This window comes from Fringilla coelebs, assembly GCF_963513975.1.
Source record: "Fringilla coelebs genome assembly, chromosome: 21".
Classification (NCBI taxonomy): domain Eukaryota; kingdom Metazoa; phylum Chordata; class Aves; order Passeriformes; family Fringillidae; genus Fringilla; species Fringilla coelebs.
Window position 1 is genome coordinate 3,555,453 of NC_140047.1, and position 25,227 is coordinate 3,580,679.

Consider the following 25,227-nt stretch of genomic DNA (forward strand, 5'->3'; position numbering starts at 1 on the left):
TCTCCTCTCCTGCTGGGGAGGAGCCACCTCCTGGTGGTCCTGACCTTGGAATCTTTCAAATCCAGACAATTCCCAGGAGTTTGGGGGGGTTTGCACCCCAACATCCACAGGCCCTCCAGGAGGAGAGGGCACGGCCTCAGGCTGGGCCAGGGGAGGCTCAGGTTGGACAGCAGCAGGGATTTCCCCGTGGAAAACATTGCCAAACATCAGATGGGGCTGCTCAGGGAGGCTTGGAGTCCCCATCCCTGGAGGTGTCCCAGGAAGGGCTGGAGGTGGCACTGAGTGCTCTGGGCTGGGGACAGGGTGAGGACCAGGCACAGCTCAGACTCGGTGGTCCTGGAAGTCTTTTCCAAGCTAAATGATTCTGGGATTCAGTGATCAGAATGAGAGGATGCTGAAAATCAGGGCTACAACCCCTGGCTGGGTGTTCTTGCCAGCCTGGGGTGTCCAACCCACCCAGAGCAGCTTTTTGGGATCATCCCTTCACAGCTCTGGTGTTCATTTCTGTTTGTCTTCCAAGCCTATAAAACGTGGGGTTGTGTTTTATAAAACCACAGAGAGGGAGGCTCTTGGAAAGCTGGTGCTGGAAACAAGTCCCTGGAGTGGGAGGAATTGGAGAATTTGCTGTTAATTACTTTGACAATGGAGCAAAAAAGAGAAGTTTATTTATGAGCTACTGCAAGGGCCAATGTTTATGGCACTTGTCCCCACTCAGTGTCACACAAGTTTTATTGGGATGTTTTTATTTTTTTTTAAAGGAATCCCACAGAATCTATTGGATAGGCATTGTGCACCAATTCCAAAGCTGACTCCCTGTAATTCAGTAATTAATTTAATTGCCCAACTTGAACAGGTTGAGGAGCAGTTGTGTGGGGATTTAAATGAAAACCATGTAAAAATGCCCCTCCAGCTAAAGCTTTTAAGCCCTGAATGTGGATAAAACATCATTTCCATGGTGTTAGAGACAAGTGAAGGTTTGAGCTTAGCCCAGGAGCTGTCAGTGCTCCAGGAGGGGCAGGAGGTGAATGCACAGAGCAGGGGAAGGAGGATGTGGAGGAGAAATGACAGCAGGGGATGGAAGATGCACCAAGGTGTGAGTGTGGCCTGGGGGGTGAGGGCTGGGCAAGGCTGGGGTGACACCAGAGCAGCTCCCCAGGGACCAGGAGCCCTGGCTGGGGTTAGCTCTCAGGGTTGTCAGGAAGGAGATGGGTGAGGAGCTCTGTGAGGCCTGAGGGGTTGGATGAGGTGGCCTTTGAAGGTCCCTTCCAACCCAGCTGTGTCATGATTCTGTGATCCCTCAGCACATCCAGGAAAAGTTGAAAATGGCTTCTTTTTAAATTTCCTATTAAAAAACTCCAAATCCCCCTGCAGAGCAGCTGGTCCTTGTGGGCTCCCCCATCCCTTCCCTCCTTCAGAGGGGGCTCCTTGCTCAGCTTCCAGGATATCAATTTGCTGCCTGTCCCAAACCCTTCCCCTGGCCCCACAAGGGCAGCACACAACCTGCCAGACCTCTCCCCCTCAGTTAATGGATGAGATTTCTGTGCTGGCTCACGGCTTGGAGAGCTGGGATTCGCCCTGAGCAGGATAAAGCTGAAGGCTGAGCTGCCCCTTGCACTCTCCTGTGCCCACCCTGTGGCTTCAGCAGCTCTGAAACTCTTCCCTGCTCCCAAAGCTCCCTTCCTTTCCTGCCACTTGCCCTACTTTTCCCAGCTTATCCTTACTGGGGGTCACCCCTCCTCGCAGCAGCCCTTCCTCCTGCCCAGCCTTTGTCCCCAGAAGCCCCATCCCCTCCCCGCAGAGCCCCCCGTGCTGGGCAGGCACAAAGGAGGGGCAGCACAGCTGCAGCTGTGGGCAATGAGCTCCAGGAGAACCTGTGCTCCCTTTTTCCTGCCCAGACAATGCGTGCAGCCGAGCTCTTTCTTCCCAGAAGGTTGCTCTCCCCTGGAATTCGCTGTCCTCTCCGTGGGTGGGTGCCTGCATTCACTCTTCCATAATGGGCCTGGTGTCCTCCGTGGGAAATGCCCTTGTTCCTTTTCTTCCTGCCTTGGCTCTGTCCCCTCTGGACTCGCAGCCACGGGGTCAGACCCAAATTATCCCTGCTCTCCGGAGCACGGAGGAGGAGGAGGAGGTTCAAATCCTGTTGCATAACCAGCCCTGGGAGCTGTGAGTGCTGCAGCTCAAAGCTCACCTCAGGTGCCTTCTGGAGTACCCTCGGAAAGGGATGCTTGGATGGGGAGGGAAATGGGAGCAGCAGGGAGTGGATGTGGCACTGGCAGTTATTGGATTTGTTGGGAATGCCCTGACAGAGGCAGGAATGATGAATCTGACTCCATGTGCTCAGAAGGCTAATTTATTATTTTATGATACTATATTATATTAAAGAATATAATACTTTCTAATACTATATTATATTAAATATATTTATAATATAATACTATATTATATTAAGAATACAGAAAGGATACTTACAGAAGGCTAAAAAGATAATAATGAAAACTCCTGACTCTCTCCAGAGCCCTGACACAGCTTGGCCCTGGTTGGCCAAAGAGTGAAAACAACTCCCAGCAGAATGCAATGGAACAATCACCTGTGGGTGAACAATCTCCAAACACATTCCACATGAGCACAACACAGGAGAAGCAAATGAGAGAAGAATTGTTTTCCTTTTCTCTGAGGCCTCTCAGCTTCCCAGGAGAAAAACCCTGGGTGAAGGGATTTTATCAGAGAATGTGAATACCACAGGCAGTGCTGGCTGTCGTGGGCATTGTCACAAGAAATTCTGGGATGGAGGGAGAAGGAGGAAGAGCTGCCTGCAAAAAATTTCATGTCAAGTGTGGTGGCAGCTCTCTGGTCAGAGAGGGAGGAAAGCTAGATAAGCTGCACCAAGGGAAGTTTAGGTTGGATATCAGGAAAAAGTTTTTTACAGAAAGAGTGATAAAGTTCTGGAATGGCTGCCCAGGGAGGTGTAGAGTCCCCATTCTTGGGTGTGTTGAACAAAGCCTGGATGTGGCACTGGGTGCCAGGGGTGAGTTGAGCTGTTGGGGCTGGGTTGAACTCGATGATCTTGAAGGTCTCTTCCAACCTGGTCATTCTGTGATTCTGTTTTCCCAGAATTGGCCTGGCAAGCTTCAGGAAGCTGGAGATAAACACTGATAGCCAAATATGAAAAACAACATGCAGGTGGTGTTTTTCTAAAAGCTGTTTTCCTACTACTCTCATAGGGTTGTTTACAAATGGGAGTCTTGTTAATTAGCCAGCCAGGTGAACTCTACTGATTAAATGACCAATCAGGTCCACCTGTAGCAAACACAGCTATAAAAGAAGAGAGGATGACCTAAATGGGGCTCTTATGCTAATTAGCCTTCTGAAGGCCCTGGGAGTCTTGTGTCATTCATGACTCAACAGTGACAGTCAAGGTGTCCTTGAGCTTGTCCAGCCAACATGCAGAGCCACCAGGGAGTTCCAAACAAGTGGAAGTTGCCTTTTTTTTTTCCAGAGAAAGTCAGGCACAGCCTTGAAATAGAGGTCTCCTCAAGCCAGGTCTCATAAGTTTTGGAGGTCTATTTCACACCCAAGATAGCTCAGCTAGCTTTGGAGGCATAAAATTAGCAGGATGGCTTCTCTGGTAGTGTTGGAAGCAAAAAGGTTTTAATAAAAGGCAAAATAACAATCTCTTTACAGAGAAAAACCCAGCCAGGTGCAAGAGGTTCTTGCTCTTGGTAAAACACCTCACAAAAGCAATTAGTTTCTTTGTTCTCTTCTTTTTCTAGTAAATTGCTCAGGTGGGACTTTTTGGCTCCTGTCCAATTGGCTACCCTTAAGTTTGAGGTGAAGTCCCCCACGTCCTATGAGGTGTATTTTTACCCAATTGAGGAGAGAAGCTTTGGGCTCTCTTTTGGTTTTGTCACTCCTTCAACAGGGGCACATTGCTTCACAGCCTCCAACATCTTCCCCTGGCTGGGGGCTGCCAGGGGAGGGGGAGCAGCCCTGGTGTGTCAGGGGGGCTGTGCTGCTTTGGGTGCTGCTGTCACTGCTGTGAGCCCCAGCATGGAGCCCTGGTTTGCCATCACCCAGTGCAGCGTGGATGGAACCAATCCTGCTTAAATCTGGAGCTGTGATGTCCCAGCCTGGCTGATGCAGAGTTTGGAGGGATCCTAAGCAGAGTCCTGGCAGGACATTTCCATCAGGCACTCAGCAGCTGGAGGGAGGAAAGGCCCATTAGGTCATGGGCTCCATTCCCCAGCCAGGGCTGTCCCCTGGGCTTGTCCCCAGGGCTTGGCCAGCCCTGTTATTTCAGGTTCCAGCCAGTGCCACATGCAGGGGAAATGATTCAGCCTGACAGACCCTGCTAGGAGCTCTCCAAGGCCCCAGTTTTTGGCTGTTTAATACAATCTTCCTTCATTTCCCTCTTTTGGGGAGAAAGTAAAGCTCAGTGGAAGTTTCACACATTGAAAAATGAGCCAAAGGAGAATATGAGTGGTCACTTTTCTGTGTCTGCAGCTGGGGGTGCCCGGGATGGGATGGGTTGGGATGGGATGGTGGAGAGTCACTATGAACACCCCTCTGATTCCTGAGAGCACCAATGGACCTTAATGACCCCAGCCAGCCCCACCTGGGACCCCCAGCTCATCCCAGCAGCCCCATCTAAGCTCAGCCCTGTGCCCTCAGCCCTGGCCTGAGCTCTGGTGGGGGTCTTTGCCTCCTGGATGGGCCATGGACCTTCCCTGGATGGAATTTCTCTCCTTGTCCTTTTGCTCTCTGTCCCATCTCTGCCCTTGGATGGACTCACTGCAGCCTGGCTTCCCTTTCCCACTGCCTGTGCTCCAGGAGGGATCTGCACCTGATCCCTGATTGCCTGGGGCTGCCTCTGGAGCATCTCCCCAGGGGCTGGCACTGCCTGGGCTGCTCCCCCTTGGAATCTGTGCCTGTCCTGGGCTGCCCCAGCTGCTCCCTCCCTGTCTGAGTCTGGCACTGGGATGCCTGGGAAGATTCCTGAGCTGCTTTTAGGAGCAAGTTGGATCTGGCAGCTGCAGCTGCACTGCAGGAATCTCCTTCCCAGTGCAGGAAGAGCTGTTCTGGAGGTGTTTGGGCAGAGGTTGAATAGCAGAGGAGTTGGGTTGGGGTGCTGGATGTGCTCTGTGGGCAGTGGGAAGGACCAGGAGAGCCCAAGGTGGGCACAGCTGGGCTGTGAGCTCTGTTTTGGGGTCCAGGATGGAGGTGGAAGGGTGCTGGGGGTGCAGGATGCTCAGCAGGGGTAGAAAGAGTGTTTGTGAGCAGAGCTGCTCCCTGATGGCCTCTGGAAGGAGAAGGGAAGCCTGGCTCTGGGGATAAAGCAACTTAGCCCTGGGAATGCTGAAAACTTCACAGAAAGTGGGATTTTTGTAAAGGAAATGAGGAATTCCTGTAGCAGAGGTACAGCCTGGGCTGTTCCTGCCTCTGGCTGCTGCACTCAGCAGCCTCACACGCCCTGCCTGGGATCAGTGTGCTCCCAGGAAGGTGTGACCCTGCTCTCTGGGCTGGTGACAGCCCCTGCAGCATCCCTGGGAATCCCTTCCCAGGAAATCCTTGGGAAGCAGCCTGTCTGCTCCCAGAGCTCCAGGCAAAGGGAGGAAATCACCCTGCTTGGAAATGTCCAGCAAATCTGTGATGTTCTCATAGTAACCACACACCCAGCTGTGCCAGGAGGGAGAGGGGGCCCTTGGTCACCCTGGGGAGAAGCAGCAGGGAAAAAATTTGGTGTTGAGGCTGGCTGAGCCCTGAATGCAGCGTCCTGACCAACCTCACTGTGCAGCAGCTCCTGCCCCAGAACTGCGGGGCAATGAGCTGCAGAGAGTGCAGGAACCTCCTCTTGGAATCCTGTTACAGTTTGGGTTGGAAGGGACCTTAAAAACCATCCCATCCCACCCCTGCCATGGCAGGGACACCTCCCACTGTCCAAGGCTGCTCTATCCAGCCTGGCCTGGGGCACTGCCAGGGATTCAGGGGCAGCCACAGCTGCTCTGGGCACCCTGTGCCAGTGTTTAACTGTAAAAAACTTCATTCCTCAAATCTAAATTGATCTTTTAGTTAAAAACCAATTAACTAACTCCCCCTTTGTCCCCTGCCATCAGAGCCTGGGCAGGGAGTGGTGCCCTGCACAAGGAATATTCCCTGTGTGTTCATTCCAGGGCTGTTCTGATGCCTCAGGTTTTAACTTTTCTATTTTTCACATTCTGTGCTGCTTTAGTGTGTGGGTCTGGGCTCACATCAGGGGATGCTGAGCTCTGTGCACAGAGCAGGGAGACAAAACAATTCCTGCTCCAGCTGGGCACCAAGGACAAATGAGCCAAATCTCAGGCCAGGAGCACAAACCCCGTGGGCTGGAGAGAGAAAAACAAGCAGGGTGGGACTGCAGGGGCTGAAGCTGGGATGGGACAATGAACTGCAAGGTGCAAATGGAGCAGAGCTGATCCCAGGGAGAGACCCCGTGCCCGGCCGGGCATTTTGGGGCCATTTTGGTTCATCTTGGGTGCAGCCCTGGCTGGGCTCTGGTGCTGCCCAAGGTGGATCCATGGAGGAGATCCTTTGGATAAATCCCTGCTTTATTCTTTAGCTCTGTCCAGCCTCTGTTCCAGGGCAGCCTGCACAGGGCATCAGTTCCAGCTGCAGCAGGTGTGGGAATCACATCCCTGGCAGGACCCAGTGAGCTCTCAGTGATCCCCAGGGCCCTGGTGGGGGCTGCAGCCCCTGGAGATGGAATTGTGCAGGTCCTGGCACATCCATTGATGCCAGCAGTGAGGGAATCACTCCCAAAAATGCTTGGGACTGAGAGGGACAAACATTCCTGGTGTTTTCCCCTCTGTGAGCTCTTTGCTCCTGGGTTAATTTCCGTGCTGTGCTGATAAACTCTGCTGGCTCTGCCTCTGGGGCTCCTGGGGGCTCAGCCCTGCACCCTCTGGCTTGGTCCCAGTTTTTTGGTGTTCCTGCTGCCAAAAGCTGCTGCACCTTCATTTTGCAGAGCTTTATAAGTTGTCTGGAAACCAGTGGATGCTGTGCCCATGTGGGGAGCTGGGGAAATCCCAGCTGAAATCCCAAACAGCCCCATCTCCTCCATTCCTTCCCCTCTTTCCCATGCAGAATCTTCCAAGGAGGTGGTGTCAGGAGTGACACACAGTGTCTGAAGCAGATCAAAGCTGTTTTCTGCTTGATTGATTTGTTACTTTGCCTCTCTGGCTGTGGATATCTCCTGGCAGGTCGCAGCGTGCCCGGGGCTGTTTGTCTGCCCTCGAATCAATCTCACACCTCATCCACAGCGGGAATTCCAGGGAGTGAAGGGGCTGGATGCTTCCCAAGCCACGGCAGATGCTCATGCAGATGGTGCTGGCACAATTCCCACTGACAGATCATCGAGTGGGATTGTCCAGACCCTCCCAGGAAAGGGACTGTGGGTCTGGAGTGATCCTGCAGGCTGTTGATGTGAGCCTGTCCCTTGTCCCCACTCCTTGCTGCTGGCAGGGTTGTTGCCCCACTGGAGGGATCTGGTTTCAGATGTCTGAGGTCTGTATGTCTTTTTGCTGATGGAGAGGAAGAAGAAACCTTGAGGTTTAAACCACATTTTTACACAGGTATTCCTGTAGCTCAAAGATTCTGTAGTTAAAGGTGAACTTGGGAAGAGAAAGTCTGTTCAGCAGGAGAGTGAAAAGCTTCTCATGGTGGTGCCAGACAGGGAAGGGGTTCTCTCCTCTTCAAACCATCTCCAAAGTTCACAGCACATGCTGAGAGTGGATCCTTTCCTCCCTGGGATTCCCACTGGAACTCCTGACCCTGTGATAGGGCTGAACCCTGCTTTGGGCAGAGAGGGGTGTCCCACCCTCTGGTCAGGACATGCTGAGGGACACAGCAACTTCCTCCCTCTCCTTGCTCCAATTCTTGATTTACAGCATCCACAAGGAAGTTTGGGAAGGGATGAGCAGGATTCCTGTACCCAGCTGCTCCAGGACTTGTAGTTTGGGGCACTTGTGTCCTGGGCTCTGCTTTACAGCCCTGAGCATCCCAGCTCTGTGGCTGTGAAGGTACCACCACAGCTGGGCAAGGAATGGCCCTTCCTACCTTTGGGACAGCGGCCTCCAAACTCATGTTGTGATTCAAAAAGCTCACCTGGCTGTTTGTGAAGTTGTCTGAATGGTTTTTGTGGTCCGAGTCTGCTGAATTTGTGCACTGAATTTTAATTTTCCCAAGCTGACACTCTTCTTCCTGTGGGTTTTGTCTGTTGTCCAACTTGTCTGTTTTTCTCTCGCTGGAGATTAAACAGAGCAGAGCCCTGTAGTGGAGGCTTCTGAGCCTGCTGAGCATCTCTCTCTTCTCCCTCCATGCAGATGAGGTGAACCTGCTGGACAAAATCACTCTCCACGCCCAGGACCTCAGCAATGTTTCCTTTGGCTACGACCACAGCAAGTGCAGGGTCCTGGAGATCGGGCAGTATGCAACCCTCAACATCCCCACCAGGGAGGCCTTTGGGGACAGGTAACCTCCCTTCAGGGGGTGGGAAAGGGGTGCTGGGGCTCAAAAACCATCTAAGGCGTGGCTGCTGGTTTGAGGAGCTCCTTGGAGAGCCCATTCCATGGTGGCATGGAGATAACTCAGTGTTCTGAGCTCAGGGCTTCCTCCATTTCTTACATTTTGGAACATTTGGAACATTTTGGAGCAGCTTGTCGGGTCCCCAGAAGAGTCCAAGGCCAGGCTGGATGGGGCTGGGAGCAGCTTGGGCAGTGGAAGGTGTCCCTGCCATGGCAGGGGGTGGGATGGGATGAGCTTGATTCCATGGTGACACGGAGATAACTCAGCCCCTCTGTGCTCTGGGCTCAGGGCTTCCTTCATTTCTTACATTTTGGAGCAGCTTTTCCTGTCCCCAGAAGTGCCCAAGGCCAGGCTGGATGGGGCTTGGAGCAGCCTGGGCAGTGGAAGGTGTCCCTGCCATGGCAGGGGGTGGGATGGGATGAGCTTGAAGGTTTCCTCCAACCCAAACCATTCTGGGGTTCTTTGACCATTCTTGGCTGGGTGCAGGAAGGACACCTTGGCATGGCCCCATCACCCCGTGCTGAGCTTGTGTGGGCAGTGCTAATTCAGGCCTGGCTGCTTCTCTTTGAGCCTCTCAACTGGAACAATTGTTGGCTCTTTTCTCCCTTTAGTTTTCCTTCTCACGCCACGACTCAAATTTTTTTACCCTCAGAGCTCAGTTGCTGGTGACACAGCAGCAGCTGCAGAGTGGCACGTGTCCCCTCTTCCCACCAGGTTTGCAGACGAGCTGAGTGTGCTGCTGAAGCTCAGGTACTCCCTGAAGGAGGACACCAGCCTGGTGACCATCCTCAGCCACCGCAGCCGCCTGCTCTTCCAGATCAGGATTAACCCTCATGCCCTGGTCTTTGTCACCACGAGGAGAAGACACTACGAGTAAGTGCCAGCCCAGGCGCTGTTTTCCTGCCTTTCCTTCCTTCCCTTTCTCCTCCTGAGGCCCAGGGTCAGGCTTTCCCTCTCTGGTGGGCTTTGGGCACTGCTGAGCTCACCTCAGGTGATGTCCCTCAGACCTGGTGCAGCTTGTCACTGCCAAACTCCACTCTGCCAAGATGATGCAGCTCTGGCAAACAAAGCAAAGAACAAAAAGGTTCAGATGCCTGGAGATAAATCAAGACCCAACCCCCCAGTCATTTCTCAGCTGCCTCAAGTGGTTGTAGACATCCCCAAACCCATGGGAAACAAGTGATGGTGTTGTAACTATTCTCAGATTTTCCTTGTGTCCACACTGAGGATGGACACTCTCTTCAACTTCCTGCAGGGTGGCTGTGGTGAGCTGGGGGTCAGTCTCTTTCTCCGGGCAACAACAGATAGAACAAGGGGACACAGTCTCAAGCTGCACCAAGGGAGATACAGGCTAGAATTAAGGAGGAAGTTTTTCACAGAAAGAGTGGTCAAATACTGGAATCATCTGCCCAGGGAGGTGGTGGATTCACCATCCCTGGATGTGTTTAAAAAAAGACTGGATGTGGCACTGGGTGCCATGATCTAGTTGAGGTGTTAGAACATGGGTTGGACTCGATGATCTTAAAGGTCTCTTCCAACCTAAAAATTCTGTGATTCTGTGACACCTGAGGGACCCTGGAGCTGCTCAGGGTGAAGCCTGCTCCTGGATCAGGTGTGGGGTGAAGTTGCTGTGCCTGCTCCCTTCCCCTCAGGTTCCCAGTGTCCTTCCTGGGCGATGGGCACTGGCACCAAGTGGCTCTCAGCATCTCCCTGGAGAGGCTGGAGCTGCACGTGGACTGTCGGCTGGTGGACAGAGTCAGCTGGTCCAACCACTTTGGGATGGGAGTGAACACCGAGGGGCTGATCATCATTGGAGGCCTCATCGAGTCCTTTGAGATCCCCTTTAAGGTGAGAGCTGGGCAGGGTCTGCTCTACCTGTGTGAATGAGGCTGCAGGTTCCCTCTGATGGAATCCATTTCTGTCTCCTTCTCTTCCCAAAACAACATTTATTTTCAAGGTTGGGCAGGATGAGTTTAGGAAAGGCTTGGAGTTGTGCAGAGGGCTTGGGTTTGGGTCAGGGCAGCACAAGGGGCAGCAGTCAGGTCACCTCTGGGCTCGATTTTCACTCATCCTCTGGTGCTGGCTGTGACTTGGAGCATGAGGAGAAATCTCTGTGCAGTCAGCATGGAAAGATCTGGTTGGGGAACTGCGTCCAATGGCTTCAAATTTCCAAAGTGTGGGGTTACATGGGATATTGGGAATTAGGAATTGTTCCCTGGCAGGGTGGGCAGGCCCTGGCACAGGGTGCCCAGAGCAGCTGTGGCTGCCCCTGGATCCCTGGAAATGTCCCAGGCCAGGCTGGAGCAGCCTGGGACATTTTGCACGCAACTCCTGAAGCTGCAGAAGGAATGTTCATTGCCCAAACCATCCCGTAAAGAAATCCCTGGCTATGACAAGCCTGAGATGACCACTCCTGCAGGCCCTTCCAGACCTTTCCCTCTCCTCTGGAAGGAGCAGGAGCATAAACTCTGCTTTCTGTCTCTTCCAGGGCGCTCTCCAGCAGCTCACCTTCGTGATGGGGGACCCAGCAGCAGCTGCTGAGCAGTGCCACAGCTACAACTCGACCTGCCCTGGCTCCTTCAGCCTCCACAGGGCCCCGTGGGAGCTCCCAACAGCCTGGCCACAGGTGTGGCTGGGGACAGCTGACACATTTAGGGACTGCTGGGCCAAGCTTTTCTGGTGTCACACGATGCCAAGGAAAAACCCAGCCCAGGGCGTTGTCTGGAATTGCTGGGACCTCCAGTTTGGGATGGGGTAGGAGGAGGTGGGAGCGGCTCTTTTCCATCCCTTCAGGTCACAGATGGGCTTGGTGCCAAGGAGAGTGAGTTAAAGGGAGAGTTTGGGATCCAGGGAAAGCCTGGGGGTGGCTGTGACTGGATGTGCTCCTGTGGGTGGCACAGGACGGCTCTGAGTAATGCTGCAGCTGGAGCTGTGCATCTGAGAGAGGTGAAAGCTGTCCCTGGGAATTGGACATCACTCTGGAATTCCTGCCCACTCCCAGCAGCATTGCACCCTTTGGTACATCATCCTTCCTGAAGCTGTTCCTCTGTCCTGCCAGCATTGCTGGAAAATGGAAATTTGGGGGAACTTTGCTTTCGTTGCGGCGTTCAACAAATTTTCAACAACCGCATCTGTGTCAAAAAGCCCAGATCACACCGTAAATCCCCCAAAACGTGAAGCACCCAGGCTTTCCTCAGGAGCTGGAGCTGGCCCAGGGAAATTCCTCACATCTTAGGCCAGCTACCTTCATAGGAAGTGCTTCATAGGAGCCTGGAAAAAGCTGGAGAGAGGCAAGTGCTGTGTGTCAGTGCCTGGCAGGAGCCTCCCCGTGGTGTGTAAGCCGTGTCTGCGGGCTGGGGAGGAGCTGGGACAGCTGCTGGGACAGGGCAGTGCCACGGGAGGGAACACGGGGCACTGCCCTGCCTGGCTCCTGCCCAGGGATTCCTTTGGGATGGGGGAGCCAGCACGTCCAGGCAGGGAACAGGGAGTGGTGGCACCTGGGACAGCCCTGCAGCGGCTGCTCACGCCCAGCATGGGCTGCTTGGGTTGTTGGAAGAGGAGGGTTTGTGGGCAAGGGATTGAGGAGCAGGCTGGGTGTGACACAGAGCTGGTCACCTCCTGCTCTGGGGGACAGAGGAGTGGCCAGGGTAACCCCAAGGGGACAGTGCAGCCCCGGGTCATCCCAAAATGAAACCTCTGATGTCCCAAGGCCTGGAGCTCTTCCATGAATGGCTCTAGGATCTCACCCATCAAGCAGAAAATTTCACTTTAAGCATCAGTAAATTGCCTGCAGGTGGGACCCCCCAGTTCCCATCCCTTGCTGGTCCTTGTTGTATTTTCAGGCACCCCTGTCATTGGAAGGAATTATTAATCTGACTCCATGTGCTCAGAAGGCTAATTTATTATTTTATGATACTCTATAATATTAAAGACTACTATACTAAACTGCACTGAAGAATACAGAAAGGATACTTAGAGAAGTCTAAAAAGATAATAATGAAAACTCCTGACTCCTTCCAGAGCTCCAACACAGCTTGGCTGTGATTGGCCATTAAGTCAAAACAATTCACATCAGAAACTAATGAAACAATCACTTGTTGGTAAATAATGTTTAAACACATTCCAAAACAGCAAAGCACAAGAAAAGCAAATCAAACAATTATTGTTTTCATTTTTCTCAAAAGCTTCTCAGCTTCCCAGGAAAAAATCCTGGGCAAAAAGAGTTTTCAAAAAATATAAGAGTAACGGGCCCTCCTCAGAACTGAAGAGCTTCCAAATCAACTGCAAAAAACCCACCCAAACTCTTGAGAGGTTTGATCAGCAGCCATTCCCTGCTGTTGCTGAGAAGGATTGGCTCCCCCTGAGCATTCCCTGGATGTTTCCTGGGCCGGCAGAGGCAGTTCCTCAGTCCTGGAGCCAGCAATAAACACGTGCTGAAGGCAGTGCTGCTCCTTGGGCAGTGATGTTTTTCCTCTTCTCTCTCTCTCCAACTCTCCAGGTGCCAAAGGAAACCAATGAAATCCAGGATTCATCTACTCAGGTACGGCTCCTGCGCTGTCCTTGCTGTGTCCCTGTGCTGTCACCCCCAGGCTGTCTCCTGGGGACAGGAGTTGCTCTAACAAGCAATAAGGCAAAGCCAAAAAACCCAGACAGTGCCATTAATTGTGATTTTCCTGGCTGTTAGTGTTATTTCCTTTACTGCCAGCTCTCTCTCTGATGGTCTGAACGTTCCTTGCCGTGTCCCAGAGCTGGTGGAGGTCATGGTGAGGGCTCAGGTGACCTTCCTGAGCATTTGCACAGAGCCTGAGGGGTGGTGGTGGGGCAGGGAATCAGGTGGATCATGCCAATGGGGATTTGTGGATCTGCCTGGGAGCTGAGCCAGGCTGGATTAGCCTGCAGGGAAGGAGGTGAGGTCAGCAGGATTGGGGATAAAGCGGGATGCTCGCTGCTCCTGCCCACAGTGGGATGTGCTGCCTGCCTGGGGAGGCACCCCCAGGACCTCCCTGCTGTCCCTGGGAAGGGCTGGAGCCCTCTGGGAGGGGGTGGTTGTGCTTCTGGGGCCCTCCTTGGCGTGGCTTCCTGGGATCTGGTGCTGGGAGAGGGGCGGCTGCCCCCATCCCACTGGAGCTGCTGATGCTGAGCTCCCTGCTGGAGCTGCTGTCCCAGCTGGAGCCTGGAGCGTGTCCCCAGCTCTTGTGCATGTGCTGGGACAGGAGGGAGTGCTCTGACTGAGGCTGGCCTCATGTTCCTGCTTTATTTGGGGTTTTTAGCTGAGCTTTGTTGGTCAAGTCCACGCAAACACATCCTGAGGGGAACGCCAGCAAATGCAAATTGAGATTTGTGTGTGTGTGTGCCAGAGCAGTTGGAGTTCCTCATTCCCCTCACCCTCCTGGTGCCTGTTAACTCTTTGGGGACAGTCTCTCTTCTCTCAGCTGGCTTCCACTGCCTGGTTACACCTGGATAATTCCAAACTGGAAGTGGCCAAGTGGCCTTTGGCAGCCAGGTCCATCCCTCTGCTCTGGGCTCAGCAGCTCAGGGGGACATGCTGTGGGTTTGTCATGAACTGAGGTGGCAAAACCACAAAATCACCTTTCCTGGGCACTTCTGGAAGGTGGGCTCTCTCATCCTGCTGGATGCTCTCTGGGGTGGGATTCCCACCTGTGGGCTCTTCCAGACCCTGGCAAGATGTTGCCATTACAAGGAAAGTGGTGAAATTCATAGGTCTGCGGGGGAAAACGAACAATATTCTGGATTTGGGACAAGTTTATTTTTCAAGCACTTAATAAGGAGCAGAGACGCCTTGGAATCTTTGGCGTTGAGATTTATTAGGAATAAAAAAGGAGTCTGGGAGTAATGAGGAGCAGCCCAGCTCTGCTGCAGGCACAGGCCACAGCTCTGCTTTCTAGTTCCTTTGTTCATTTAGAAGTAAATTAGTACATTGGTGGATTCCTTAATTGTTAATTCCAGCTAAATAATTATGGTGGAGGCTCAGGGTGATGGCAGAGGAAGATGTAACGGGGGGAGGCAGTAGATGAGTTTGTCACTGGCAGTGATACCTGAATTGCAGCCCACTCCTTTTGGCAGGGTTGGTTTTTTTTGAGGAATAAATTGCCATTTCTGAACAATCTCTGGGACGTGGATGGTGCTGAGCCACTTCTGCTGCATTTTGTTTTCTCTCAGACTGCCTGTCCTAAACGTGAGCAGGAGGGTTCCTGAACTGAATGGCTTTTCCAAGGCAGCTTAACCTGGGATCCTAAAGCCATTCACCAAAGCTGAAATCCAAGAGACAAAACTTCACTGCTTTCATTCTCTGGGCAGTCCAGACTAGTTGGGAAATAACTTCTTGATTTAAAAATGGTGTGAAAGCTCAGTGGAAATGCTTGGTTGGGTCGTGGCACTTCTGTTCTCTCGTGCTTGGGTTTGCCAGTGAGCACAGCTGGTATGGGAATCACTCCTTCAGGCTCACTCAGTCCTAAAATTCCATCCTTCCTGTCCAGTCAGAGCAGCCTGCAGCCTGTGGAAGTCAGGATTTGCACATATTCCTGGTGCAGGGCTTTAAAACCCATCCCAAAAGACTTAGGCTTGGCCTGTCCTCACTAACAAAGACAAGCCCTCATGGGGGAACTGTCCCTCCTCCACCTCCAGTTTCCCTGGAGCTCTGGGGCTGCTGGTTCCTTGGATAAGCTGGGATAGCCCCGAATATCCCTGTGGGGATGTGAGCTGGAGCCCAGCTCTGTCTCCCTGCCTTGTCTGGAGGTGTTGTTCTGATATCTCAGCCCCTGCAGAGCTCAGATATTGCTCCTGGGCTACCCCAGTGTGGGCAATAATGTGCTCTGACTCCATGATTCAGAAGGTTGAACAATTGCTTCATTAAACTAGTCTGTATTGCACTAATACTATACTAAATTACAGACTAAAGAGATACCATACTAAAAAATACTAAAGAAAACCCCAGGACTGTCTGAGGACACAGCTTTGACCCAGCTGGCCAAGGAATCCAAACAACCTTCACTGGTGTCCAACTAACAAATCACTTTGGGTGAACAATCTCCATGACACATTCCACGTGTGCCAAACAACAGGAGCAGTGAATAGAGATAAGAATTGTTTTCTCTTCTTCTCAGAGGTTCTCACTGCCTTGCCCAGGAAAAATCTTTGGGAAGTTGTGCCTGCTGCTCTCTGTGAGAAGAGCTGTGGCCACACTCTGTGGTTCCTTTATTAATGCATTTTATGCCTTTCCTTTTTTAATTGCACATATGTGGTTCCTTTATTCATTAGCCCCATATCAGTTGTTCTGTTATTTTGCTTGGGCTCAGCTTGAGGGAAGAGGTCTGTAATTACTCAGAATCCAGTTCCTCCAGCAGGATAAGATCTGTGGGACATTGATTGTCCCACAGACCCACTGTGGGATAAATGTAATGACATGAACCCCTTGAGCTGAACCCTAGAGGTTTTTAATCCCAAACCCAAGTGCTGTTCCACCCAACCCAAGTCCTCTGCACAATTCCAAACTTTTGCTGAGTTTATCCTGCCCAAGCCTGAAAATAAATGTTGTTTTGGGAAGAGAGATGCTGTGAGGAGCCTCTGGTGGGAATTACTGCTGCTCTCCAACCTTTTATGAGCTGGGGGCAGCTTTTGTGCCCTTGCTGACTTTTAGGGCTTCTCACATACCAGAGGTGTGCAAGGGAGGCCTTGGTTGCTCATCAGCTGTTCCAGAAGATTCCCAGGGTGTTGTTCTTCCCACCAGTGTCTCGTGTCCTGCTGCAGCTCCGTGGCCTGTCCTTGGGCAGCCACATCCCTGGGAAGGGCCAGCAGAGCCTTCCTTCCCAGCAGAGGGCCCTGAGGGATGGGGCTGCTCCTGCCTTTCCTTTGGGAAGGTGAGGCACCAGGGAACCCTCCTGGCCCCACCAGGGGGGCCTTGCAGGGATGCTCAGGATTTTGGGCTGCTTCAGTTTGAGCCTGGGTAGGAATCAGGGAGCCCCAAACATCCCCCTGGGCAATGGGGCATTGCTGAGGGGGTCACAGGGATCCCCAAATAAAAACTATCCTGTTCCCATGGGACACCTCCCACTGTCCCAGGCTGCTCCAAGCCCATCCAGCCCGGCCTGGGGCACTGCCAGGGATCCAGGGCAGCCACAGCTGCTCTGGGAATTCCATCCCAGCCCCTGCCCACCTTCACAGGCAAGAATTTATTCCCAATATCCCGTCTAAACCTCTTCCAGTTTAAACTGTTCTTCCTTGACCTATCACTCCATGCCCTTGTAAAAAGTACCCCCACCTCCAAACTTCTTGTAGCCCCTAGAGATAATTTATACTATTTTATAGAAATTTATTTATTTATTTATTTATTTATTTATTATTTTATTATTTTATTATTTAGTGTATTCCCTTCCCAAACCCAGCCCCAGGGCTGCAGCCCCTGCCCAGGACTGGGGGCACAGCAGAGGGGCTGTGCTGAGCTCCAGGAGGGGTTTATCCCCTCCAGAGCCCTGCTGTGGCTGCTGCAGCTCCTCAGGTACAACTGGCACCTGACCTGCTGCTGGCCACAGCCCGTGGCATTTCCTGGCACTTATTCCTCCCTGAAATCAGTCCTACCTTGATTTCTGATTTTTTTTTTTCTATGATGCCTCTTCTAGAGGCTTGATGCTAGAAAGTGCTAGAAAAAAGAAATAGCTTAAAATTGTCTATCTCTGATCTTGAGCTTGAGTGAGTCACATTGTACCTTTGGCTGTTGGATGGAAGAGGCTTCCATTAACAAAAAAATCTGTTTCCTGGGGGAAGACCCTGAGCTTTGAACTCTGTTTTACCCAGCCTGACCCAGCTGAAAATTAGGGCAGAATGTTATGCTGGTTGTCTGGGCTGCTGAAAACAGGGATGCTCCAAGCTGGGCTTTAACCCCTTTGCCACTGAGGAGGTTTTGGAGCATGGCTCCAGCTGAAAACCCCTCCAGAGGTCCAGCAGCTTTGTTATCTTTGTCAATAAAACCCTCCTGGGCTCCTCAGGCAAGATACCAAGTTAGAAACCCTTCCAAAACCGTGGCATTAATTGCATATCTGTGGTTCCTTTATTAATGAGCCCCACATCAGTTGTTCTGTTACTTTGCTTGGGCTCAGCTTGAGGGAAGAGGTTTGTAATTACTCAAAGCTTCCCATTTGCCTTTTTTATGCCTTTCCTTTTTTAAATTCCATATTGGCACAACACAAAGCCTTTTCCCAGTCTGTCCCCTGGAGCTTCCCCAGCTCTCTGAGCCAAACTGAGAATTCAGTGCTGATCCTGGGGAGAGCCTGAGGTTTTAATGCTTTTGGGGTGGAATTCTGGGGCTGGGATTGAGAAACCTCTGCTCCCTGTCCCCTCTGGAATGGGAAGCATTTCCTTGTCATTTGGTTATGTCATCTGGATTTTCTAAGTGTTGACAGAACTGGGCTTCTCCAGCTCTTCCCAGGTGGTTGCTGTGGTTGTGTCAGTGCCACGTGGCAGGTGACAATGGGGACCCCACATGTGGCTGGGGCAGACACTTCTCCTGCCTTTCTTTTCCTTCTTTAATCCAATTTTCTGCAAATCACAGACCCTGCCTTGCTCGCCACGTGCCAATTCCTTCTTTTTTCCCTTCTGTTTTGTCATCCTTAATGGCTGCTTTCAATCTGGGCTCCTTCCCCACTTCCCAGCTGGAATTCCTGGGAGTTCAGACCCACATGCCTCACTCGACTCTCACGCTTTTGGACAGCTTCAGAGCTGTTCCAAATTTGTCCCTCTCAGCTGGTTCTCCTCTAAATTTGGCCAGTTTGGAGGAGCAAGGATGGATTCTATTGATTTTGGCTTTTAGTTGTGTTTACACAAACCAATAGAATTCAGCCTTGTGCCTCAGTAGTTTTTCCTTAGAGCCCCTTTTCCCCTGAGCCTTGCCAGATGGGAGTTCCCAGAGTGGACCTTTCCCATGTCAAGTGTTGAAGTTGAATTGAAACCCCCTTTTCTTTACTGTCTGGGAATTCTGGGCTCCCAGTGCCAGCTGCCAGGCCTGGATGTGGCTTCCCACTGGGATTCCCAGGCTGGCACATCCTGTGGGGCTGCTCTGCACCAGCATCACCTCTTGGGAACCTGAGCACTTCAGCTCCTGCAGCTCCTCTCAGCTCCTGTTAATTAGATTTGGGAATTCTCACCACACTTTTCCTCACCTGCTGGCTGAGCTGTATGGAAACCTGAGCATGGAAGGTGTCCCTGCCCTTGCCAGGGGTGGAGTGAGATGGGATTTGAGGTTTTTTTCCAACCCAAACCATTTCCTGACACCCTCTGCCAGCTGTTACCCACAGGTACCTGTCCTTTGAGGAGCTGGTTTTTAAATTTCTGGCTGTTGTTGCCCCTGGTGTTTATCTGCCAGCCCTGTGGAGCAGAGAGGTGCTGCTGTCTTCCATTTATTTTTCCCTTCAAGGTGTACAAAGCGAGGCACCAAGTTGCTGTAGATGAAACTTCCCAGTCCTGGGGACTGCAAAATGTGTTTAAGGAAATTACCACTTTGGATCAAAACTAGAAAAATTGGTTGGAGGGAGAAATACAGATCAAGTATTACATTGATTTTTTTTCTCACCATTAAAGGTGCATTTCAAGACCTGCTTTAAATCAGAAACTCCCCAAAGCACAAAAATGTAACATCAAAAGTGCGCTGCTTCATGGTTTAATTTCTGAAAGAAAAATTCTTTGTTTCAACTCTTATTTTTCAGCTCCCCACTTCAGGTGTTTACGAAAGAATCTCTTCAAACCTAAAAGCTGAACATTTAAAAGTGAAAATTTCCCTTTTCTCCTGAATTTGGGATGGGAAGAGCTTGGAAATCTCCAATGTGATGGCAGCAGAGTCAAAGCTTCAGCAGCTCCTGCTGCCTTGGAGCTCCTCTGCCTCCTGGGGTCACCCCAAATGGGGCTTGGCCCACTGGGTTCTCACCTGAAGGATGATCCCTTCTGGCTGGGAAATTGTTGTTTTTCCTGCTTGCTGCTCCTGCACATCCCCCTTGGTGCTCCCAAGGCAATGGAGCAGAGCAGAATGGTGTCGTGGTTGAGACAGTCCCAATACAGAGCAGCACTCCATTTTCAGAAGGTTCCAAACTGTTTTTATTCTAGCCTGCATGCTTTTTATACATTCTTACAAACTCATCAGTTTGCACTTCACTCATTGGTCAGGAAAGACAATCAAAGTGCTCATTGGAACAGGCACTTGCAGGTTTCTCTTATTTATGTTTCTTTCTTTCTTGGTTTCTATGTCAACAACTTTGGTAGGAATTTCTTCCAGGGGTGAACGTGGATCCTCTGATCAAACTTCTCTCTGGCTCACAGAAGTCCCTGTAAAACCTCTTGCCCAGAATGGGAGCCAGGTGAAGAGCTCAGAGTGTGGGAAGAAGGATGGGAAGGACCCTCCAGGTCCTCCCTCCCTGCCCTGCAAGGCAAGCGTGGGGCTGCATCTCCCTCTAGTGACTCCTCTCAGCTGGTTCCTCGAGCAGCTCCTCCGCCAGGCAGGGCTGGTGCCACCAGCTCCAGGTGTCACATGCTGTGTCCCCATGGAGCCCAGTGGGAGCAGGGGGCAGGCTCCAGGCAGGGCTGGTGGCCATGGGGGCTGCTGGAAATGCTGCAGCAGCTCCAAGGGAGCAGCTCCAGGACCTCCACACCCACCAGCCCAGCCTGAGATGCTCTCAGTGGTGCTGGGTGGGAAAGTGGTGGGACTCTGAAACGCAGGAACTCTGAAGTTTCATTCCTTGGGTGTTGGGTGTGGATGTTCCTCCCAGCGTTGCAGTTTTTCCCCATCCAAGGGCAGTGCCTGGGCTCTGCTGGAGGTTGTGGGGCTGACAGAGCCCTTGAGACCTGCAGGGACCATTCAAGGTGGCAGCTGAGGTCAGAGAGGGCCCTGTGCAAGTCACTGCCTTAAATTAAATGGCTGGAAGTGTCCAGGAGGCTCCTCCTGGCCTTGTGCTGTCTCCCCCTCCCAGCCCACAGAGGTTTGCAGCTGCTGCAGTGGAAGTTGTGTGGTGGGGGCTCCGAGCTCCCCCCCGACCTGCTGGCACCACTCCCCCAGGAGAGCACCAGGAGCCTTGGGATGTGCAGGAACAGCACAATCCAGAGGCTGAAGGGACACATCAATCCCTGCTGCCACTTTATACATCTGCTGTGACTATTTAGTGATTGCTCTCCAGACTGGATTTCAGCTGTTGGGCTCCAGGGAGAGCTCAGAGCCCCTGCCAGGGCCTGAAGGGGCTCCAGGAGAGCTGGAGAGGGACTGGGGACAAGGGATGGAGGGGCAGGACACAGGGAATGGCTCCCACTGCCAGAGGGCAGGGATGGATGGGATATTAGGAATTGTTCCCTGGCAGGGTGGGCAGGCCCTGGCACAGGGTGTCCCTGGTGGAAGGTGAGGTTTGGTTTGTAGCTGGGTGCAGTGTCTACTTGTTCTGGATGAACTGTCCCAGAATTTGAGGGCTCCTGCCTGGTGCTCACAAGCTGTGCCCTGCATTGTTCCCCCAGCAGCATTCCTGTATGTGGGAAATGAGGAATTACAGAATCATCAAGGTTGGAAATGACCTCCAAGGCCATCGAGTCCAGCCTGTGACCGATCCCCACCTTGTCACCCAGAGCAGAGCAGAGTGCCATATCCACTCATTCAATGGACACTCCCAGGGCTGGTGACTCCATCACCTCCCTGGGCAGCCCATTGAGCAGGAAAGGGGGAAAAAAGAAATGAACCCTTCAAACTTCATTTTTTCCTTTCTCTTTTTTCAGGACTCCAGACTCATCAGTTCAGATTTGGCCCCGGGACCACCTTGGCCGTGGGAGGAGGACACCCAGGGCACCCTCAACCTCCAGCCTGATGGGAGTGCCCAGGATTCCCTCTCTGCTCACGAGATGCCATCAGCTGAGGAGGAGGAGGGCTTTTCCATGGAGGATGAAGGCTTTGAGCTGCTGAACTCCACCTACAATAAAATCACCGGCCCTGGCAGGCCAGCGCTCAGGCGAACCTCAGGTGAGTCCACGATTTTCCTCCTTTTCTCCATCACAATTCCTGGGAATCTGACAGTGCTTCCTCCACCCAGGAGCCTCCATCAAGCCCCCACGAGCAGCCAAGGAGGAGCGTGGCTCAGCGCCCCGGGAGGAGAACATCACCACGGAGAAGCTGTCGGGGGACGCGGGCGCGCGGCGGCTCCCGCCCGGCAAACCCCGCCCGGAGCCCTTCCCCAAGGCGTCCCCCCCTGCTCACCGGGGGGCTGCTCCCAAAGGAAATGTCCCCAGAGGTCCCCTCAGGGCAGGGGCAGCGCTGGGTGGCCAGGAGCCTCCTCTCGGAGCGGGACACCCTGGGTTGTGGGTGGCACGTGGATGCCAGGGCTGTGTGAAGCCGGGACCGCCGGGGCTGCCGGGACCTCCGGGGCTGCCGGTGAGTGCAGGAGGAGAGGGAGGGCTGGGTGATGGGGAAGGGCTGCTGGATGGGGGAGACTGCACAGGGAAGGCTTCTCCAGGGTGGGAAATGTTCCCCAGGATGGAGAAACTTCCCCAGGATGGAGAAACTTCCCCAGGATGGGGAATGTTCCCCAGGATGGGGAATGTTCCCCAGGATGGAGAAACTTCCCCAGGATGGAGAAATTTCCCCAGGATGGGAAATGTTCCCCAGGATGGAGAAACTTCTCCAGGGTAGGGAAACTTGTCCAGAGTGGGAAACCTTCTCCAGGATGATGAACCTTCCCCATGATGGGAAATGTTCCCCAGGATGGGGAAACTTCTCCAGGATGGAGAAACTTCTCCAGAATAGGGAAACTTCTCCAGGATGAGGAACCTTCTCCAGAGTGGGAAATCTTCTCCAGGATGAGGAAACTTCCCCAGGGTGGAGAAACTTCTCCAGGATGGGAAATGTTCCCCAGGATGGAGAAAGTTCTCCAGGGTGGGGAAACTTTTCCAGGGTAGGGAAATTTCTTCAGGGTAGGGAAACTTCTCCAGGGTAGAGAAACTTCTCCAGGGTACGGAAACTTCTCCAGGATGAGGAACCTTCTCCAGGATGAGGAAACTTCCCCAGGATGGAAAAATTTCAACAGGATGGGAAATGTTCCCGAGGATGGGGAAACTTCTCCAGGATGGAGAAACTTCTCTAGAGTGGGAAACCTTCTCCAGGATGAGGAACCTTCCCCAGGGTGGAGAAACTTCCCCAGGATGGGAAATGTTCTCCAGGATGGAGAAACTTCCCTAGGATGGAGACACTTCTCCAGGGTAGGGAACCTTCTCCAGGATGAGGAACCTTCTCCAAGATGGGAAACTTCCCCAGGGTGGAGAAATTTCCCCAGGATGGGAAACTTCTCCAGGGTAGGGAAGCTTCTCCAGGGTAGGGAAAACTTCTCCAGGGTAGGGAAACTTTTCCAGAGTGGGAAACCTTCTCCAGGATGGGGAATGTTCCCCAGGATGGAGAAACTTCCCCATGATGGGAAACCTTCTCCAGGGTGGGGAACCTTCTCCAGGGTGGGAAACTTCCCCATGATGGGGAAACTTCTCCAGAGTGGAGAAACTTCTCCAGGGTAGGGAAACCTTCTCCAGGGTAGGGAAACCTTCTCCAGGATGAGGAACCTTCTCCAGGGTGGGGAATGTTCCCCAGGATGAGAAAGCTCCCCAGGGTGGGGGACGTTCTCCAGGATGGGAAATGTTCTGCCTGTGCAGGCGCAGTGGGGCCGTGCATTGAGCTTGGGAAAAGGTTTTTGATATTCCTGGAGAAACTTCACTGAAAACTGGAGAGAAGATGATTGCCTTGTCCCCCTTGCTCTAGAGGGGGTCTCAAATCATTTAGTCACGCTGTGGGTTTTTATTTCACACTGGTCCAGCCCAGAATTAGGCTGAGGGGATCAGAGGGGACCAAGGCATCTCCTCCAGTCCCCACAAACACCCCTGCACCCACCCATGGACCCAGCTGGCTTCGTTGGTTTTGGTTTCTTCACCCCCAAATTGATGCCAGGTTCAAAGCAGAGCACTGAATTTATCTTGTAATAAGTTCTGACTGTTTTTCAAGTCATTCAGTCGTTGTAGAGGATGAAATAAGGGAAATTAAAAAAAGAAAAAAGGCAAATTTAGACTAGAGGAATGTTTAGAGGAGTCACGTCTTCATTGAGGATGAAAAAAAGGAAAATTGTAAAAAAAAAATGTAAACTTGAAATAGAAAAAGCTTTAGAGGAGTCTTCTCTTCATTGAGGAGTAGCTGAAAATGTTTTTAAATATTTTTCCATGTTTGTTTATTCTGCCAAAATTATTCCCCTCATTTGGTTTCATTTTCTTAACAATTTCTTTAGAAAATTTTATTTTATTTCCCCACTGAAGTGACCCTGGCACCTTCTCTTCCCCTTTCCTCCCATCCCTGTGGAAGCTGTGGGCTCTGCCTGGGGCCATTTCCATGGCTGTGCTTGAGGGACCTGGCACTAAATCCATCATCCCTGAGCCAGGCTTGGTTTAAATTTAGGCCTGCTAACTTCCCCCTCAAGCCATCTCTCTTGCCTGCAAAAAATAGAAGAAAATGGCAAAAGGAACAGATGCTGGAGGCTGAAAAAATCCCAGGAGCAGAGGAAACGTCACGACGTGTGACAGCCCTGCTGTCAGCCTGCAGGAGGGACCCAGCCAGGGGAGAGAGGCTGGAGATGGAATTTGTGTCCTTGCTCCTGAGTGTCCTGGATGGAAACTCCGGTCCCAGAGCTCAGCCCAGCTTTAGGAGTTGGGGAGCTGACAGGAAAGATGGGAAAGGGCTCTTAAGGGCATGGAGGGACAAGGGGAGTGGGAAAAGAGCAGGAAAAATAGCTTGGAAAAAGAGCAGGTTTAGGTGGGATATTAGGAAAAAATCTTTTCTCTGAGGGTGGGCAGGCCCTGGCACAGGGTGCCCAGATGGATCCCTGGCAGTGCCCAAGGCCAGGCTGGACAGGGCTGGGAGCACCTGGGACAGTGGGAGGTGTCCCTGCCATGGCAGGGGTGGCACTGGGTGGGCTTTCAGGTCCCTTCCAGCCCAAACCAAGCTGGGATTCTGGACTGGAGCTCAGTGGTGGCACTGAGAGCCATAAGATGTGTCCCCAGCCTGGCAGCCTTCCCTGCTGTCCTGTTGCTGCTCCTGAGGACCGAGGGGCTCTGGAGCGCCCAGGGAGAGGGAACTGAGCCCTGGAGCTCTGTGGGCTCACACCTGGTGACCTTCAGGCTCAGAACAAAGCTGGTGTCTGGAACTGAAGCTGTCAGAGCTGCAGCAGACGCAGGCAGAGGCTGCCAGGTAACAGCTCACAGGGAATTGCTGTCCCCCCAAAGGACCAGCACCTCCCAGCTGGCTGGTTCTGCCCTGAGGGGGGGTCAGCCCTTGGCCAAAATGTGCATTTCTACCCAGATCACATCTCCCACCTGTTACAAGCAGCAGATATTTTTGTCCTTGTCCAAACACCTACTGGAGTGTGGATATGATTCAACTTTAGGGGATTTTTTTTCCTAACACTTTGCCTGTCCTTTCCAGGTGTCAGGAGATGTTCTCCTGCCTGCTCTGGGGTGTTTCTGGGGTTATGCAGGGTGGCACAGTTCAGTTGCTGATGCCAGGGTCTCTTCCCACCCCACACTCTTTTTTGGGGTATTTCTTGGGAACTGGAAGCTGCTGGTTTGCTCTGAATCAGCCATTTCAGTCCCTGCTTCCCTGGGGCTGTGGCC

The 25,227-nt window shown here is 52.4% G+C and overlaps 1 protein-coding gene across 1 annotated transcript in view; it reads left to right on the forward strand.

The window, feature by feature from the left end:
* LOC311161889 (uncharacterized protein) overlaps positions 1–25,227 on the forward strand; it is a gene marked incomplete at both ends in the record, with an annotated part of 84,650 nt that overhangs the window by 23,182 nt on the left and 36,241 nt on the right. The window contains 9 exons of the mRNA XM_084219852.1: positions 7,117–7,130; positions 7,233–7,389; positions 8,355–8,502; positions 9,271–9,429; positions 10,209–10,404; positions 11,045–11,182; positions 13,055–13,096; positions 21,313–21,553; positions 21,624–21,961. Coding sequence (XP_084075978.1) covers positions 7,117–7,130; positions 7,233–7,389; positions 8,355–8,502; positions 9,271–9,429; positions 10,209–10,404; positions 11,045–11,182; positions 13,055–13,096; positions 21,313–21,553; positions 21,624–21,961 — 1,433 coding nt within the window. The remainder of the gene's footprint in view (positions 1–7,116; positions 7,131–7,232; positions 7,390–8,354; positions 8,503–9,270; positions 9,430–10,208; positions 10,405–11,044; positions 11,183–13,054; positions 13,097–21,312; positions 21,554–21,623; positions 21,962–25,227) is intronic.